The 18,586-nt window shown below is 49.6% G+C and overlaps 1 protein-coding gene across 1 annotated transcript in view; it reads right to left on the bottom strand.

Annotated features, from left to right (window-relative positions):
• Positions 1 to 18,586, bottom strand: part of LOC124002266 (polypeptide N-acetylgalactosaminyltransferase 16-like) — a 75,383-nt gene that overhangs the window by 6,709 nt on the left and 50,088 nt on the right. The window contains exons 10-13 of the mRNA XM_046309641.1: positions 15,735 to 15,861; positions 14,025 to 14,201; positions 7,412 to 7,538; positions 4,009 to 4,125 (exon numbers count right to left, since the gene is read on the bottom strand). Of these exons, the coding sequence (XP_046165597.1) occupies positions 4,009 to 4,125; positions 7,412 to 7,538; positions 14,025 to 14,201; positions 15,735 to 15,861 (548 nt within the window). The remainder of the gene's footprint in view (positions 1 to 4,008; positions 4,126 to 7,411; positions 7,539 to 14,024; positions 14,202 to 15,734; positions 15,862 to 18,586) is intronic.

Raw genomic sequence — 18,586 nt, 5'->3', positions numbered from 1 at the left:
GAGAGATAGAGGGGTGGAGGGCTAGAGGGGTGGAGAGATGGGGAGGATGGAGGGATGGAGGGCTAGAGGGTGGAGAGATGGGGAGGATGGAGGGATGGAGAGATAGAGGGATGGAGAGATGGGGGATGGAGGGCTAGAGGGTGGAGAGATGGGGAGGATGGAGGGATGGAGGGCTAGAGGGGTGGAGAGATGGGGGATGGAGGGATGGAGAGATAGAGGGGTGGAGAGATGGAGGAATGGAGGGATGGAGGGCTAGAGGGGTGGAGGGATGGAGGGGTGGAGGGATGGAGGGCTAGAGGGGGTGGAGGGGTGGAGGGATGGGAGGGGTGGAGGGGTGGAGGGATGGAGGGGTGGAGGGGTGGAGGGGTGGAGGGATGGAGGGTGGAGAGATGGGGAGGATGGAGGGATGGAGGGGTGGAAGATGGGGAGGATGGAGGGATGGAGGGCTAGAGGGGTGGAGAGATGGGGGGGATGGAGGGATGGAGAGATAGAGGGGTGGAGAGATGGAGGGATGGAGGGATGGAGGGCTAGAGGGGTGGAGGGATGGAGGGGTGGAGGGATGGAGGGCTAGAGGGGTGGAGGGATGGAGGGGTGGAGGGGTGGAGGGGTGGAGGGTGGAGGGATGGAGGGGTGGAGGGATGGAGGGGTGGAGGGGTGGAGGGATGGAGGGGGTGGAGGGATGGAGGGATGGAGGGATGGAGGGGTGGAGGGTGGAGGGGGGTGGAGGGATGGAGGGGTGGAGGGATGGAGGGTGGAGGGGTGGAGGGTGGAGGGATGGAGGGGTGGAGGGGTGGAGGGATGGAGGGGTGGAGGGTGGAGGGATGGAGGGGTGGAGGGGTGGAGGGATGGAGGGGTGGAGGGGTGGAGGGTGGAGGGCTAGAGGGTGGAGGGATGGAGGGTGGAGGTGTGGAGGATGGAGGGCTAGAGGGGGTGGAGGGATGGAGGGCTAGAGGGGTGGAGGGATGGAGGGGTGGAGGGATGGAGGGTGGAGGGCTAGAGGGGTGGAGAGATGGGGAGGATGGAGGGGTGGAGGGATGGGGGATGGAGGGATGGAGGGTGGAGGGTGGAGGGATGGAGAGGATGGAGGGGTGGAGGGATGGAGGGCTAGAGGGGTGGAGAGATGGGGAGGATGGAGGGATAGAGGGGTGGAGGGATGGGGAGGATGGAGGGATGGAGGGATGGAGGGGTAGAGAGATGGGGAGGATGGAGGGCTAGAGGGTGGAGAGATGGGGAGGATGGAGGGATGGAGAGAGGGGTGGAGGGATGGAGGGCTAGAGGGGGTGGAGAGATGGGGAGGATGGAGGGATGTAGAGATAGAGGGTGGAGGGATGGAGGGCTAGAGGGGTGGAGAGATGGGGAGGATGGAGGGATGGAGAGATAGAGGGGTGGAGGGATGGAGGGCTAGAGGGGTGGAGAGATGGGGAGGATGGAGGGATGGAGAGATAGAGGGGTGGAGGGATGGAGGGCTAGAGGGGTGGAGAGATGGGGAGGATGGAGGGATGGAAGATAGAGGGGTGGAGGGATGGAGGGCTAGAGGGGTGGAGAGATGGGAAGGATGGAGGGATGGAGGGCTAGAGGGGTGGAGAGATGGGGAGGATGGAGGGATGGAGGGCTAGAGGGTGGAGAGATGGGGAGGATGGAGGTGTGGAGGGATGGAGGGCTAGAGGGTGGAGGGGATGGAGGGCTAGAGGGTGGAGAGATAGAGGGGTGGAGAGATGGGGGGATGGAGGGCTAGAGGGCTAGAGGGGTGGAGAGATGGGGAGGATGGAGGGCTAGAGGGGGTGGAGGGATGGAGAGATAGAGGGGTGGAGGGATGGAGGGCTAGAGGGGTGGAGGGATGGAGGGCTAGAGGGGTGGAGGGATGGAGGGCTAGAGGGGTGGAGGGATGGGGAGGATGGAGGGATAGAGGGTGGAGGGATGGGGAGGATGGAGGGATGGAGGGATGGAGAGATAGAGGGGTGGAGGGCTAGAGGGTGGAGAGATGGGGAGGATGGAGGATGGAGGGCTAGAGGGTGGAGAGATGGGGAGGATGGAGGGATGGAGGGATAGAGGGGTGGAGGGATGGGGAGGATGGAGGGATGGAGGGATGGAGAGATAGAGGGGTAGAGAGATGGGGAGGATGGAGGGCTAGAGGGGTGGAGAGATGGGGAGGATGGAGGGATGGAGAGATAGAGGGGTGGAGGGATGGAGGGCTAGAGGGGTGGAGAGATGGGGAGGATGGAGGGATGGAGAGATTGAGGGGTGGAGGGATGGAGGGCTAGAGGGGTGGAGAGATGGGGAGGATGGAGGGATGGAGAGATAGAGGGTGGAGGGATGGAGGGCTAGAGGGGTGGAGAGATGGGGAGGATGGAGGGATGGAGAGATAGAGGGGTGGAGGGATGGAGGGCTAGAGGGGTGGAGAGATGGGGAGGATGGAGGGATGGAGAGATAGAGGGGTGGAGGGATGGAGGGCTAGAGGGGTGGAGAGAGGGGGAGGATGGAGGGATGGAGAGATAGAGGGGTGGAGGATGGATGGAGGGCTAGAGGGGGTGGAGAGATGGGGAGGATGGAGGGATGGAGAGATAGAGGGGTGGAGGGATGGAGGGCTAGAGGGGTGGAGAGATGGGAAGGATGGAGGGATGGAGGGCTAGGGGGTGGAGAGATGGGGAGGATGGAGGGATGGAGGGCTAGAGGGTGGAGAGATGGGGGAGGATGGAGGGTGGAGGGATGGAGGGCTAGAGGGTGGAGGGATGGAGGGCTAGAGGGGTGGAGAGATAGAGGGGTGGAGAGATGGGGGGATGGAGGGCTAGAGGGCTAGAGGGGTGGAGAGGATGGAGGGATAGAGGGGTGGAGGGATGGGGAGGATGGAGGGATGGAGGGATGGAGAGACAGAGGGGTGGAGGGCTAGAGGGTGGAGAGATGGGGAGGATGGAGGATGGAGGGCTAGAGGGGTGGAGAGATGGGGAGGATGGAGGGATGGAGAGATAGTGGGATGGAGGGCTAGAGGGATGGAGAGATAGAGGGATGGAGGGCTAGAGGGGGGAGAGATGGGGAGGATGGAGGGATAGAGGGGTGGAGGGATGGGGAGGATGGAGGGATGGAGGATGGAGAGATAGAGGGTGGAGGGCTAGAGGGGTGGAGAGATGGGGAGGATGGAGGGATGGAGGGCTAGAGGGGTGGAGAGATGGGGAGGATGGAGGGATGGAGAGATAGAGGGATGGAGAGATGGGGGATGGAGGGATGGAGGGCTAGAGGGTGGAAGATGGGGGATGGAGGGATGGAGAGATAGAGGGGTGGAGAGATGGAGGGCTAGAGATAGAGGGGTGGAGAGATGGAGGGATGGAGAGATAGAGGGGTGGAGAGATGGGGGGATGGAGGGATGGAGAGATAGAGGGGTGGAGAGATGGGGGATGGAGGGATGGAGAGATGGGGGGGTGGAGGGATGGAGGGCTAGAGGGGTGGAGAGATGGGGGGCTAGAGGGGTGGAGAGATAGAGGGTGGAGAGATGGGGGATGGAGGGATGGAGGGCTAGAGGGGTGGAGAGATGGGGGGTGGAGGGATGGAGAGATAGAGGGGTGGAGAGATGGGGGATGGAGGGATGGAGGGCTAGAGGGGTGGAGAGATGGGGGGTGGAGGGATGGAGAGATAGAGGGGTGGAGAGATGGGGGGATGGAGGGATGGAGGGCTAGAGGGTGGAGAGATGGGGGCTAGAGGGTGGAGAGATAGAGGGGTGGAGAGATGGGGGATGGAGGGCTAGAGGGTGGAGAGATGTGGGGGCTAGAGGGATGGAGAGATAGAGGGGTGGAGAGATGGGGGGGATGGAGGGATGGAGGGATAGAGGGGTGGAGAGATGGGGGGATGGAGGGATAGAGGGATAGAGGGGTGGAGAGATGGGGGGATGGAGGGAAGGAGAGATGGGGAGGACAACACTCAGAGCAACAGTGACTATATATACTATATATGGCAGGTTGTTTTAAACTAACCCTGCCTGCCTGCCTGCCCACCTTTCTGTCTGGCTGACTGTCTCACCTGTCGGGGCTCCTTGTTGCTGCAGGGTTCCATCTTGACCTTTGACCCGGCAGTAAAAGCTGTGATGGCGAGACACAGGTCCTGCTGGCGTAGGAGAGGCTCCACCAGCTGCCATCTCTGAGAGAGCGAGAGCGAGAGAGAGAGGCAGAGAGACAGAGAGAGAGATATGTTTATTGTTTATTTAACTCTATATATTCACTTTATATATTATCTACCTCTCTTGCTTTGGCAATGTTAACACATGTTTCCCATGCCAATAAAGCCCTTGAATTGAATTGAATTGAATTGATATGGGTAGTTTTCTTGGACCAATATCAACGCATAACAGTGCATCCCAGCATTAAGGCCGTGAGCAAAGCCATTATATTACCCAGCACATACAGCTCTTCACGACGACAGAGAAAAAAAGGACGGAGGTCTGACTGCCTTCTGAGGATTCGTCGGTGATCCAACTTTTATTTTACCTTTATTTAACCAGGTAGGCTAGTTGAGAACACCTTTATTTAACCAGGTAGGCTAGTTGAGAACACCTTTATTTAACCAGGTAGGCTAGTTGAGAACACCTTTATTTAACCAGGTAGGCTAGTTGAGAACACCTTTATTTAACCAGGTAGGCTAGTTAAGAACACCTTTATTTAACCAGGTAGGCTAGTTGAGAACACCTTTATTTAACCAGGTAGGCTAGTTGAGAACACCTTTATTTAACCAGGTAGGCTAGTTGAGAACACCTTTATTTAACCAGGTAGGCTAGTTGAGAACATCTTTATTTAACCAGGTAGGCTAGTTGAGAACACCTTTATTTAACCAGGTAGGCTAGTTGAGAACACCTTTATTTAACCAGGTAGGCTAGTTGAGAACACCTTTATTTAACCAGGTAGGCTAGTTGAGAACACCTTTATTTAACCAGGTAGGCTAGTTGAGAACACCTTTATTTAACCAGGTAGGCTAGTTGAGAACACCTTTATTTAACCAGGTAGGCTAGTTGAGAACACCTTTATTTAACCAGGTAGGCTAGTTGAGAATACCTTTATTTAACCAGGTAGGCTAGTTGAGAACACCTTTATTTAACCAGGTAGGCTAGTTGAGAACACCTTTATTTAACCAGGTAGGCTAGTTGAGAACATCTTTATTTAACCAGGTAGGCTAGTTGAGAACACCTTTATTTAACCAGGTAGGCCAGTTGAGAACACCTTTATTTAACCAGGTAGGCTAGTTAAGAACACCTTTATTTAACCAGGTAGGCTAGTTGAGAACACCTTTATTTAACCAGGTAGGCTAGTTGAGAACACATTTATTTAACCAGGTAGGCTAGTTGAGAACACCTTTATTTAACCAGGTAGGCTAGTTGAGAACACCTTTATTTAACCAGGTAGGCTAGTTGAGAACACCTTTATTTAACCAGGTAGGCTAGTTGAGAACACCTTTATTTAACCAGGTAGGCTAGTTGAGAACACCTTTATTTAACCAGGTAGGCTAGTTGAGAACACCTTTATTTAACCAGGTAGGCTAGTTGAGAACACCTTTATTTAAACAGGTAGGCTAGTTGAGAACACCTTTATTTAACCAGGTAGGCTAGTTGAGAACACCTTTATTTAACCAGGTAGGCTAGTTGAGAACACCTTTATTTAACCAGGTAGGCTAGTTGAGAACACCTTTATTTAACCAGGTAGGCTAGTTGAGAACAAGTTCTCATTTGCAACTGCGACCTGGCCAAGATAAAGCATAGCAGTGTGAACAGACAACACAGAGTTACACATGGAGTAAACAATTAACAAGGCAATAACACAGTAGAAAAAAAGGGGAGTCTATATACACTGTGTGCAAAAGACATGAGGAGGTAGGCGAATAATTACAATTTAGCAGATTAACACTGGAGTGATAAATGATCAGATGGTCATGTACAGGTAGAGATATTGGTGTGCAAAAGAGCAGAAAAGTAAATAAATAAACAGTATGGGTATGAGGTAGGTAAAATTGGGTGGGCTGCAGCGATCGGTTAGCTGCTCAGATAGCAGATGTTTGAAGTTGGTGAGGGAGATATAAGTCTCCATCTTCAGCGATTTTTGCAATTCGTTCCAGTCACAGGCAGCAGAGAACTGGAACGAAAGGCGGCCGAATGAGGTGTTGGCTTTAGGGATGATCAGTGAGATACACCTGCTGGAGCGCGTGCTACGGGTGGGTGTTGCTATCGTGACCAGTGAACTGAGATAAGGCGGAGATTTACCTAGCATGGACTTATAGATGACCTGGAGCCAGTGGGTCTGGCGACGAATATGTAGCGAGGGCCAGCTGACTAGAGCATACAGGTCGCAGTGGTGGGTGGTATAAAGGGCTTTAGTAACAAAACGGATGGCACTGTGATAAACTGCATCCAGTTTGCTGAGTAGAGTGTTGGAAGCTATTTTGTAGATGACATCGCCGAAGTTGAGGATCGGTAGGATAGTCAGTTTTACAAGGGTAAGGTTGGCGGCGTGAGTGAAGGAGGCTTTGTTGCAGAATAGAAAGCCGACTAGATTTGATTTTAGATTGGAGATGTTTGATATGAGTCTGGAAGGAGAGTTTACAGTCTAATTTACAGTCTAGCCAGACACCTAGGTACTTATAGATGTCCACATGTTCTAGGTCATCATATATGTAAACAACAGCTGGTGCACGATATCGAAGAAAGTCTCGAAAGTCTCTTTTCCTCGCCTGAGGTAGAGTATCTCATGATAAGCTGGAGACCACACTATCTACCTAGAGTGTTTTCATCTGTATTTTTAGTAGATGTCAACACACCCTACTGGTGGGTGATGATACTGACCTGTCCCTAGTGGTGGGTGATGATAATGACCTGTCCCTAGTGGTGGGTGATGATACTGACCTGTCCCTAGTGGTGGGTGATGATAATGACCTGTCCCTAGTGGTGGGTGATGATACTGACCTGTCCCTAGTGGTGGGTGATGATACTGACCTGTCCCTAGTGGTGGGTGATGATACTGACCTGTCCCTAGTGGTGGGTGATGATACTGACCTGTCCCTAGTGGTGGGTGATGATAATGACCTGTCCCTAGTGGTGGGTGGTGATACTGACCTGTCCCTAGTGGTGGGTGATGATACTGACCTGTCCCTAGTGGTGGGTGATGATAATGACCTGTCCCTAGTGGTGGGTGATGATAATGACCTGTCCCTAGTGGTGGGTGATGATAATGACCTGTCCCTAGTGGTGGGTGATGATAATGACCTGTCCCTAGTGGTGGGTGATGATAATGACCTGCCCCTAGTGGTGGGTGATGATAATGACCTGCCCCTAGTGGTGGGTGATGATAATGACCTGCACCTAGTGGTGGGTGATGATAATGACCTGCCCCTAGTGGTGGGTGATGATAATGACCTGCTCCTAGTGGTGGGTGATGATACTGACCTGTGACTGAGGCCTAATCGCTCCAGTGCCTCTACACTCTGCCAGACCCAGGCTGTCTGCACCAAGGCTCTCCAGACACAGTCCTCCCTGCCTCAACACACTGGACACTGCATCCTGCTCTGGGATCCTGGGGGGAGAGGGTCAGGGAGAGGTAGAGAGAAGTAGAGAGAGAGAGAGGAAGGAAGGAAGAGACAGAAAGAGAGAGGGAGAGTAATGGAGGAAGGAAGAGAGAATTAGAGAGAGAGAGAGAGAAAATGGAGGAAGGAAGAGACAGAAGGAGAGAGAGAGAGAGAGAGAGAGAGAGAGAGAGAGAAGAGAGAGAGAGAGAGAGAGAGAGAGAGAGAGAGAGAGAGAGAGAGAGAGAGAGAGAGACAGAGAGAGAGAAATGGAGGAGGAAGAGACAGAAGGAGAGGAAGAGAGAGAGAGAGAGAGAGAGAGAGAGAGAGAGAGAAGAGAAGAGAGAGAAAAAATGGAGGAAGGAAGAGACAGAAGAGAGGGAGAGAGAGAGAGAGAGAGAGAGAGAGAGAATTAGAGAGAGAGAGAAAATGGAGGAAGGAAGGAAAGAGACAGAAGGAGAGAGAGAGAGAGAGAGAGAGAGAGAGAGAGAGAGAAAATGGAGGAAGGAAGAGACAGAAGGAGAGAGAGAGAGAGAGAGAGAGAGAGAGAGAGAGAGAGAGAGAGAGAGAGAGAGAGAGAGAGAGAATTAGAGAGAGAGAGAGAAAATGGAGGAAGGAAGAGACAGAAGGAGAGGGAGAGAGAGAGAGAATTAGAGAGAGAGAGAGAGAGGCAACTATGATTATATTGCTGAATAAATGTATAGCTGTATATTTCTATATCTGTATATATTTTTTACTGCTTTAATCATTTTTACTTGGGTGAGTATGATCCCAAATGTATTCATGAATAACACTTGAAAGTGAACAGAGAAACAGAGGGTAAGAGAGAGTGAGAGGAAGATATTATGGAAGAGATGGGCTGTGTTAACACTACTCCATCATGTCCTTTCATCTGTTGCCGGGGAAACAACACAACAACAACAACAACAACAACACAGGCTTAGAAAAGTGTCAGTGGTATTACAAACTGTACAGTGTAACACAGAGTCGTTGAGTTGCCAGCCAGGAGACACAAAACATGTAGCTGAAAAATCATCAGTAAGGAGACTGTTCTCCCAGCAGTAATGAGGCTGTTCTCCCAGCAGTAAGGAGACTGTTCTCCCAGCAGTAATGAGACTGTTCTCCCAGCAGTAAGGAGACTGTTCTCCCAGCAGTAATGAGGCTGTTCTCCCAGCAGTAAGGAGACTGTTCTCCCAGCAGTAATGAGACTGTTCTCCCAGCAGTAATGAGGCTGTTCTCCCATCAGTATCGAGACTGTTCTCTCAGCAGTAAGGAGACTGTTCTCCCAGCAGTAAGGAGACTGTTCTCCCAGCAGTAAGGAGACTGTTCTCCCAGCAGTAAGGCTGTTCTCCCAGCAATAAGGAGACTGTTCTCCCAGCAGTAAGGAGACTGTTCTCCCAGCAGTATTGAGACTGTTCTCCCAGCAGTAAGGAGACTGTTCTCCCAGCAGTATCGAGACTGTTCTCCCAGCAGTAAGGAGACTGTTCTCCCAGCAGTAAGGAGACTGTTCTCCCAGCAGTAATGAGGCTGTTCTCCCAGCAGTAAGGAGACTGTTCTCCCAGCAGTAAGGAGACTGTTCTCCCAGCAGTAAGGAGACTGTTCTCCCAACAGTAAGGAGACTGTTCTCCCAGCAGTAAGGAGACTGTTCTCCCAGCAGTAAGGAGACTGTTCTCCCAGCAGTAAGGAGACTGTTCTCCCAGCAGTATCGAGACTGTTCTCCCAGCAGTAAGGAGACTGTTCTCCCAGCAGTAAGGAGACTGTTCTCCCAGCAGTAAGAAGACTGTTCTCCCAGCAGTAATGAGGCTGTTCTCCCAGCAGTAAGGAGACTGTTCTCCCAGCAGTAAGGAGACTGTTCTCCCAGCAGTAAGGAGACTGTTCTCCCAGCAGTAAGGAGACTGTTCTCCTAGCAGTATCGAGACTGTTCTCCCAGCAGTATCGAGACTGTTCCCCCAGCAGTAAGGAGACTGTTCTCCCAGCAGTAAGGAGACTGTTCTCCCAGCAGTAACGAGACTGTTCTCCCATCAGTAACGAGACTGTTCTCCCATCAGTAACGAGACTGTTCTCCCAGCAGTAAGGAGACTGTTCTCCCAGCAGTAAGGAGACTGTTCTCCCAGCAGTATCGAGACTGTTCTCCCAGCAGTAATGAGACTGTTCTCCCAGCAGTATCGAGACTGTTCTCCCAGCAGTAAGGAGACTGTTCTCCCAGCAGTATCGAGACTGTTCTCCCAGCAGTAAGGAGACTGTTCTCCCAGCAGTAAGGAGACTGTTCTCCCAGCAGTAACGAGACTGTTCTCCCAGCAGTATCGAGACTGTTCTCCCAGCAGTATCGAGACTGTTCTCCCAGCAGTATCGAGACTGTTCTCCCAGCAGTATCGAGACTGTTCTCCCAGCAGTAAGGAGACTGTTCTCCCAGCAGTAAGGAGACTGTTCTCACCGGCAGTATTGAGACTGTTCTCCCAGCAGTATTGAGACTGTTCTCCCAGCAGTATTGAGACTGTTCTCCCAGCAGTTTTGAGACTGTTCTCCCAGCAGTATCGAGACTGTTCTCCCAGCAGTATCGAGACTGTTCTCCCAGCAGTAAGGAGACTGTTCTCCCAGCAGTAAGGAGACTGTTCTCCCAGCAGTAACAAGACTGTTCTCCCAGCAGTAAGGAGACTGTTCTCCCAGCAGTAAGGAGACTGTTCTCCCAGCAGTATCGAGACTGTTCTCCCAGCAGTATCGAGACTGTTCTCCCAGAAGTATCGAGACTGTTCTCCCAGCAGTATCGAGACTGTTCTCCCAGCAGTATCGAGACTGTTCTCCCAGCAGTATCGAGACTGTTCTCCCAGCAGTATCGAGACTGTTCTCCCAGCAGTATCGAGACTGTTCTCCCAGCAGTATCGAGACTGTTCTCCCAGCAGTATCGAGACTGTTCTCCCAGCAGTAAGGAGACTGTTCTCCCAGCAGTAAGGAGACTGTTCTCACCGGCAGTATTGAGACTGTTCTCCCAGCAGTATTGAGACTGTTCTCCCAGAAGTATTGAGACTGTTCTCCCAGCAGTTTTGAGACTGTTCTCCCAGCAGTATCGAGACTGTTCTCCCAGCAGTATCGAGACTGTTCTCCCAGCAGTAAGGAGACTGTTCTCCCAGCAGTAAGGAGACTGTTCTCCCAGCAGTAACAAGACTGTTCTCCCAGCAGTAAGGAGACTGTTCTCCCAGCAGTAAGGAGACTGTTCTCCCAGCAGTATCGAGACTGTTCTCCCAGAAGTATCGAGACTGTTCTCCCAGCAGTATCGAGACTGTTCTCCCAGCAGTATCGAGACTGTTCTCCCAGCAGTAAGGAGACTGTTCTCCCAGCAGTAAGGAGACTGTTCTCCCAGCAGTATCGAGACTGTTCTCCCAGCAGTATCGAGACTGTTCTCCCAGCAGTATTGAGACTGTTCTCCCAGCAGTTTTGAGACTTTTCTCCCAGCAGTATCGAGACTGTTCTCCCAGCAGTATCGAGACTCTTCTCCCAGCAGTAAGGAGACTGTTCTCCCAGCAGTAAGGAGACTGTTCTCCCAGCAGTAACGAGACTGTTCTCCCAGCAGTAAGGAGACTGTTCTCCCAGCAGTAAGGAGACTGTTCTCCCAGCAGTAAGGAGACTGTTCTCCCAGCAGTATTGAGACTGTTCTCCCAGCAGTATCGAGACTATTCTCCCAGGTTAGCCAGTAGAGAAAGACTGTCTGGTTAGCCAGTAGAGAGAGACTGTCTGGTTAGCCTGTAGAAAGAGACTGTCTAGTTAGCCAGAGAGAGAGACTGTCTGGTTAACCAGTAGAGAGAGACTGTCTGGTTAGCCTGTAGAAAGAGACTGTCTAGTTAGCCAGAGAGAAAGACTGTCTGGTTAACCAGTAAAGAGAGACTGTCTGGTTAGCCTGTAGAAAGAGACTGTCTAGTTAGCCAGAGATAGAGACTGTCTGGTTAGCCAGTAGAGACTGTCTGGTTAACCAGTAGAGAGAGACTGTCTGGTTAGCCAGTAGAGAGAGACTGTCTAGTTAGCCAGAGATAGAGACTGTCTGGTTAGCCAGTAGAGACTGTCTGGTTAACCAGTAGAGAGAGACTGTCTGGTTAGCTATTAGAGAGAGACTGTCTGGTTACCCAGTAGAGAGACTGTCTGGTTAGCCAGTAGAGACTGTCTGGTTAGCCAGTAGAGAGAGACTGTCTGGTTAGCCAGTAGAGAGAGACTGTCTGGTTAGCCAGTAGAGAGAGACTTCCTGGTTACCCAGTAGAGACTGTCTGGTTACCCAGTAGAGAGAGACTGTCTGGTTAGCCAGTAGAGACTGTCTGGTTAGCCAGTAGAGAGAGACTGTCTGGTTAGCCAGTAGAGACTGTCTGGTTAGCCAGTAGAGCGAGACTGTGTAGTTAGCCAGTAGAGAGAGACTGTCTGGCTAGCTAGTAGAGACTGTCTGGTTAGCCAGTAGAGAGAGACTGTCTGGTTAGCCTGTAGAGAGAGACTGTCTAGTTAGCCAGTAGAGACTGTCTGGTTAGCCAGTAGAGAGAGACTGTCTGGTTACCCAGTAGAAATACTGTCTGGTTACCCAGTAGAGAGAGACTGTCTAGTTAGCCAGTAGAAAGACTGTCTGGTTACCCAGTAGAGAGAGACTGTCTAGTTAGCCAGTAGAGAGAGACTGTCTGGTTAGCCGGTAGAGACTGTCTGGTTACCCAGTAGAGAGAGACTGTCTGGTTACCCAGTAGAGAGAGACTGTCTGGTTACCCAGTAGAAAGACTGTCTGGTTAGCCAGTAGAGAGAGACTGTCTGGTTAGCCAGTAGAGAGAGACTGTCTGGTTAGCCGGTAGAGACTGTCTGGTTACCCAGTAGAGAGACTGTCTGGTTAGCAAGTAGAAAGACTGTCTGGTTACCCAGTAGAGAGAGACTGTCTGGTTACCCAGTAGAGAGACTGTCTGGTTAGCCAGAAAAGAGAGACTGTCTGGTTAGCCAGTAGAGAGACTGTCTGGTTACCCAGTAGAGATAGACTGTCTGGTTAGCCAGTAGAGAGAGACTGTCTGGTTAGCCAGTAGAAAGACTGTCTGGTTAGCCGGTAGAGAGAGACTGTCTGGTTAGCCGGTAGAGAGAGACTGTCTGGCTAGCTAGTAGAGACTGTCTGGTTAGCCAGTAGAGAGAGACTGTCTGGTTAGCCTGTAGAGAGAGACTGTCTAGTTAGCCAGTAGAGACTGTCTGGTTAGCCAGTAGAGAGAGACTGTCTGGTTACCCAGTAGAGAGAGACTGTCTGGTTAGCCAGTAGAGAGAGACTGTCTGGTTAGCCAGTAGAGAGAGACTGTCTGGTTAGCCGGTAGAGACTGTCTGGTTACCCAGTAGAGAGACTGTCTGGTTAGCAAGTAGAAAGACTGTCTGGTTACCCAGTAGAGAGAGACTGTCTGGTTACCCAGTAGAGAGACTGTCTGGTTAGCCAGTAGAGAGAGACTGTCTGGTTAGCCAGTAGAGAGAGACTGTCTGGTTACCCAGTAGAGAGAGACTGTCTGGTTACCCAGTAGAGAGACTGTCTGGTTAGCCAGTAGAGAGAGACTGTCTGGTTAGCCGGTAGAGACTGTCTGGTTAGCCAGTAGAGAGAGACTGTCTGGTTAGCCAGTAGAGACTGTCTGGTTACCCAGTAGAGAGACTGTCTGGTTAGCCAGTAGAGAGAGACTGTCTGGTTAGCCAGTAGAGAGAGACTGTCTGGTTAGCCAGTAGAAAGACTGTCTGGTTAGCCGGTAGAGAGAGACTGTCTGGTTAGCCGGTAGAGAGAGACTGTCTGGCTAGCTAGTAGAGACTGTCTGGTTAGCCAGTAGAGAGAGACTGTCTGGTTAGCCTGTAGAGAGAGACTGTCTAGTTAGCCAGTAGAGACTGTCTGGTTAGCCAGTAGAAAGAGACTGTCTGGTTACCCAGTAGAGAGAGACTGTCTGGTTAGCCAGTAGAGAGAGACTGTCTGGTTAGCCAGTAGAGAGAGACTGTCTGGTTAGCCGGTAGAGACTGTCTGGTTACCCAGTAGAGAGACTGTCTGGTTAGCAAGTAGAAAGACTGTCTGGTTACCCAGTAGAGAGAGACTGTCTGGTTACCCAGTAGAGAGACTGTCTGGTTAGCCAGTAGAGAGAGACTGTCTGGTTAGCCAGTAGAGAGAGACTGTCTGGTTACCCAGTAGAGAGAGACTGTCTGGTTACCCAGTAGAGAGACTGTCTGGTTAGCCAGTAGAGAGAGACTGTCTGGTTAGCCGGTAGAGACTGTCTGGTTAGCCAGTAGAGAGAGACTGTCTGGTTAGCCAGTAGAGACTGTCTGGTTACCCAGTAGAGAGACTGTCTGGTTAGCCAGTAGAGAGAGACTGTCTGGTTAGCCAGTAGAGAGACTGTCTGGTTACCCAGTAGAGAGAGACTGTCTGGTTAGCCAGTAGAGAGAGACGGTCTGGTTAGCCAGTAGAAAGACTGTCTGGTTAACCGGTAGAGAGAGACTGTCTGGTTAGCCGGTAGAGAGAGACTGTCTCCTCTTACCTTAGTTCAGGGTAAACGTTCTCCATATACCAACGGAAGGACTTGCAGTTCAGTTTGCGTCTCAGAGTCAGACGCTCTGCAATGCTGCCAAAGGCCTTGCCCTGCGCTGAGGGCCTCGCTGAGTAGTAGTACTGTTTATACTCATCCATCCACACCTCTGCTGCTCGACGTGTGTTCCTGAAATCACACACACACACACACACACACACACACACACACACACACACACACACACACACACACACACACACACACACACACACACACACACACACACACACACACACACACACACACACACACACACACACACACACACACCTGGTCAGGTAGGATAATAACACAGCAGCATTGTGTACAGAGGAAGGCAGACAGTACAGAGGAAGGCAGACAGTACAGAGGAAGGCAGACAGTACAGAGGAAGGCAGACAGTACAGAGGAAGGTAGACAGTACAGAGGAAGGCAGACAGTACAGAAGAAGGCAGACAGTACAGTACAGAGGAAGGCAGACAGTACAGAGGAAGGCAGACAGTACAGAGGAAGGCAGACAGTACAGAGGAAGGTAGACAGTACAGAGGAAGGCAGACAGTACAGAGGAAGGTAGACAGTACAGAGGAAGGCAGACAGTACAGTACAGAGGAAGGCAGACAGTACAGAGGAAGGCTGACAGTACAGAGGAAGGCAGACAGTACAGAGGAAGGTAGACAGTACAGAGGAAGGCAGACAGTACAGAGGAAGGTAGACAGTACAGAGGAAGGCAGACAGTACAGTACAGAGGAAGGCAGACAGTACAGTACAGAGGAAGGCAGACAGTACAGAGGAAGGCAGACAGTACAGAGGAAGGCAGACAGTACAGAGGAAGGTAGACAGTACAGAGGAAGGCAGACAGTACAGAGGAAGGCAGACAGTACAGAGGAAGGCAGACAGTACAGTACAGAGGAAGGCAGACAGTACAGAGGAAGGCAGAAAGTACAGAGGAAGGCAGACAGTACAGAGGAAGGCAGACAGTACAGTACAGAGGAAGGCAGACAGTACAGAGGAAGACAGACAGTACAGAGGAAGGCAGACAGTACAGAGGAAGGCAGAAAGTACAGAGGAAGGCAGACAGTACAGTACAGAGGAAGGCAGACAGTACAGAGGAAGGCAGACAGTACAGTACAGAGGAAGGCAGACAGTACAGTACAGAGGAAGGCAGACAGTACAGAGGAAGGCAGACAGTACAGTACAGAGGAAGGCAGACAGTACAGTACAGAGGAAGGCAGACAGTACAGTACAGAGGAAGGCAGACAGTACAGAGGAAGGCAGACAGTACAGAGGAAGGCAGACAGTACAGAGGAAGGCAGCCAGTACAGAAGAAGGCAGACAGTACAGAGGAAGGCAGACAGTACAGAGGAAGGCAGACAGTACAGTACAGAGGAAGGCAGACAGTACAGAGGAAGGCAGACAGTACAGAGTGGCTGTGTCTCTAGTCCAGCCTTTTTCAAACATCTCCTCTGGGACCCCCAGACATCATTTCTTGTAGCCCTGAACTTACTCACCTGATTCACGTAGTCCAGGGCGTGAAGATTAGTTGACAAATTCAATCAAGTGTTCTAGCTGTGGAATAGTTGAAATACATGAAACAGCTGGGGGTCCCCGAGGAGAGATTTGAAAAGGGCTGCTCTGTCTGGACTGAAAAGTTCATGGCAGAGCGTAGCCCAGACCACTCACTTGATGTATGTGAGAGCATTGCCCTCTGGGAAGTCGTAGGGGTGTCGTTTCCTGAAGACGTGTCCCACCCTGCTGCAGGGCAGAATCTCCAGGCTCCCACCACACATCCACACCCTGAAGGACAACTCTGAGGAGGGAGGGACACAGTATGTAAAGGGAAACCCTAACCCTAACCCTATCCCTAAACCCTAACAGAATCTCCAGGCTCCCACCACACATCCACACCCTTGAAGGACAACTCTGAGGAGGGAGGGACACAGCGCAATCGGAAAGTTTTCAGACCCATACGTAGAATGTATGCACACATGACTGTAAGTCGCTTTGGATAAAGCGTCTGCTAAATGGCATATATTATTATTATATTACCCCTTCCCCTTTGTTACCTTACAGCCATACTCTAAAATGTTCCTCCTCAATCTACACACGATACCCCATAATGACATCCCAATACCCCATAACGACAATGCTTTGTCATTATGGGGTATTGTGATGTCATTATGGGGTATTGTGATGTCATTATGGTGTATTGTGATGTCATTATGGGGTATTGTGATGTCATTATGGGGTATTGTGATGTCATTATGGGGTATTGTGATGTCATGATGGGGTATTGTGATGTCATTATGGGGTATTGTGATGTCATGATGGGGTATTGTGATGTCATTATGGGGTATTGATGATGATGAAAAAAACTATTGAATCCATTTTAGAATAAGGCTGTAACAGAATCTGGGAAGGGGTCTGAATGCGCTGTATATTCAATATGTAGGAGACTATATACACACACACTGTATATTCAATATGTAGGAGACTATATACACACACACTGTATATTCAATATGTAGGAGACTATATACACACACACTGTATATTCAATATGTAGGAGACTATATACACACACACTGTATATTCAATATGTAGGAGACTATATACACACACACTGTATATTCAATATGTAGGAGACTATATACACACACACTGTATATTCAATATGTAGGAGACTATATACACACACACTGTATATTCAATATGTAGGAGACTATATACACACACACTGTATATTCAATATGTAGGAGACTATATACACACACTGTATATTCAATATGTAGGAGACTATATACACACACATACACACCGTCTGGTCTGCCAACACACATCCCCACTGTATATTCAATATGTAGGAGACTATACACACACACATACACACCGTCTGGTCTGCCAACACACATCCCCACTGTATATTCAATATGTAGGAGACTCTACACACACATACACACCGTCTGGTCTGCCAACACACATCCCCACTGTATATTCAATATGTAGGAGACTATATACACACACATACACACCGTCTGGTCTGCCAACACACATCCCCACTGTATATTCAATATGTAGGAGACTCTACACACACATACACACCGTCTGGTCTGCCAACACACATCCCCACTGTATATTCAATATGTAGGAGACTCTACACACACACATACACCGTCTGGTCTGCCAACACACATCCCCACTGTATATTCAATATGTAGGAGACTATACACACACACATACACCGTCTGGTCTGCCAACACACATCCCCACTGTATATTCAATATGTAGGAGACTATATACACACACACTGTATATTCAATATGTAGGAGACTATATACACACACACTGTATATTCAATATGTAGGAGACTATATACACACACACTGTATATTCAATATGTAGGAGACTATATACACACACACTGTATATTCAATATGTAGGAGACTATATACACACACACTGTATATTCAATATGTAGGAGACTATATACACACACACTGTATATTCAATATGTAGGAGACTATATACACACACACTGTATATTCAATATGTAGGAGACTATATACACACACACTGTATATTCAATATGTAGGAGACTATATACACACACACTGTATATTCAATATGTAGGAGACTATATACACACACACTGTATATTCAATATGTAGGAGACTATATACACACACACTGTATATTCAATATGTAGGAGACTATATACACACACACTGTATATTCAATATGTAGGAGACTATATACACACACACTGTATATTCAATATGTAGGAGACTATATACACACACACTGTATATTCAATATGTAGGAGACTATATACACACACACTGTATATTCAATATGTAGGAGACTATATACACACACACTGTATATTCAATATGTAGGAGACTATATACACACACACTGTATATTCAATATGTAGGAGACTATATACACACACACTGTATATTCAATATGTAGGAGACTATATACACACACACTGTATATTCAATATGTAGGAGACTATATACACACACACTGTATATTCAATATGTAGGAGACTATATACACACACACTGTATATTCAATATGTAGGAGACTATATACACACACACTGTATATTCAATATGTAGGAGACTCTATACACACACACTGTATATTCAATATGTAGGAGACTCTACACACACACTGTATATTCAATATGTAGGAGACTCTATACACACACACTGTATATTCAATATGTAGGAGACTCTATACACACACACTGTATATTCAATATGTAGGAGACTCTACACACACACTGTATATTCAATATGTAGGAGACTATATACACACACACTGTATATTCAATATGTAGGAGACTCTATACACACATACACACCGTCTGGTCTGCCAACACACATCCCCACTGTATATTCAATATGTAGGAGACTCTATACACACATACACCGTCTGGTCTGCCAACACACATCCCCACTGTATATTCAATATGTAGGAGACTCTATACACACATACACACCGTCTGGTCTGCCAACACACATCCC

Source organism: Oncorhynchus gorbuscha, linkage group LG17 (assembly GCF_021184085.1).
Source record: "Oncorhynchus gorbuscha isolate QuinsamMale2020 ecotype Even-year linkage group LG17, OgorEven_v1.0, whole genome shotgun sequence".
Lineage (NCBI taxonomy): Eukaryota > Metazoa > Chordata > Actinopteri > Salmoniformes > Salmonidae > Oncorhynchus > Oncorhynchus gorbuscha.
The sequence above is the reverse complement of the archived record's forward strand: the minus strand, read 5'-3'. Positions and strand labels throughout refer to the sequence as shown.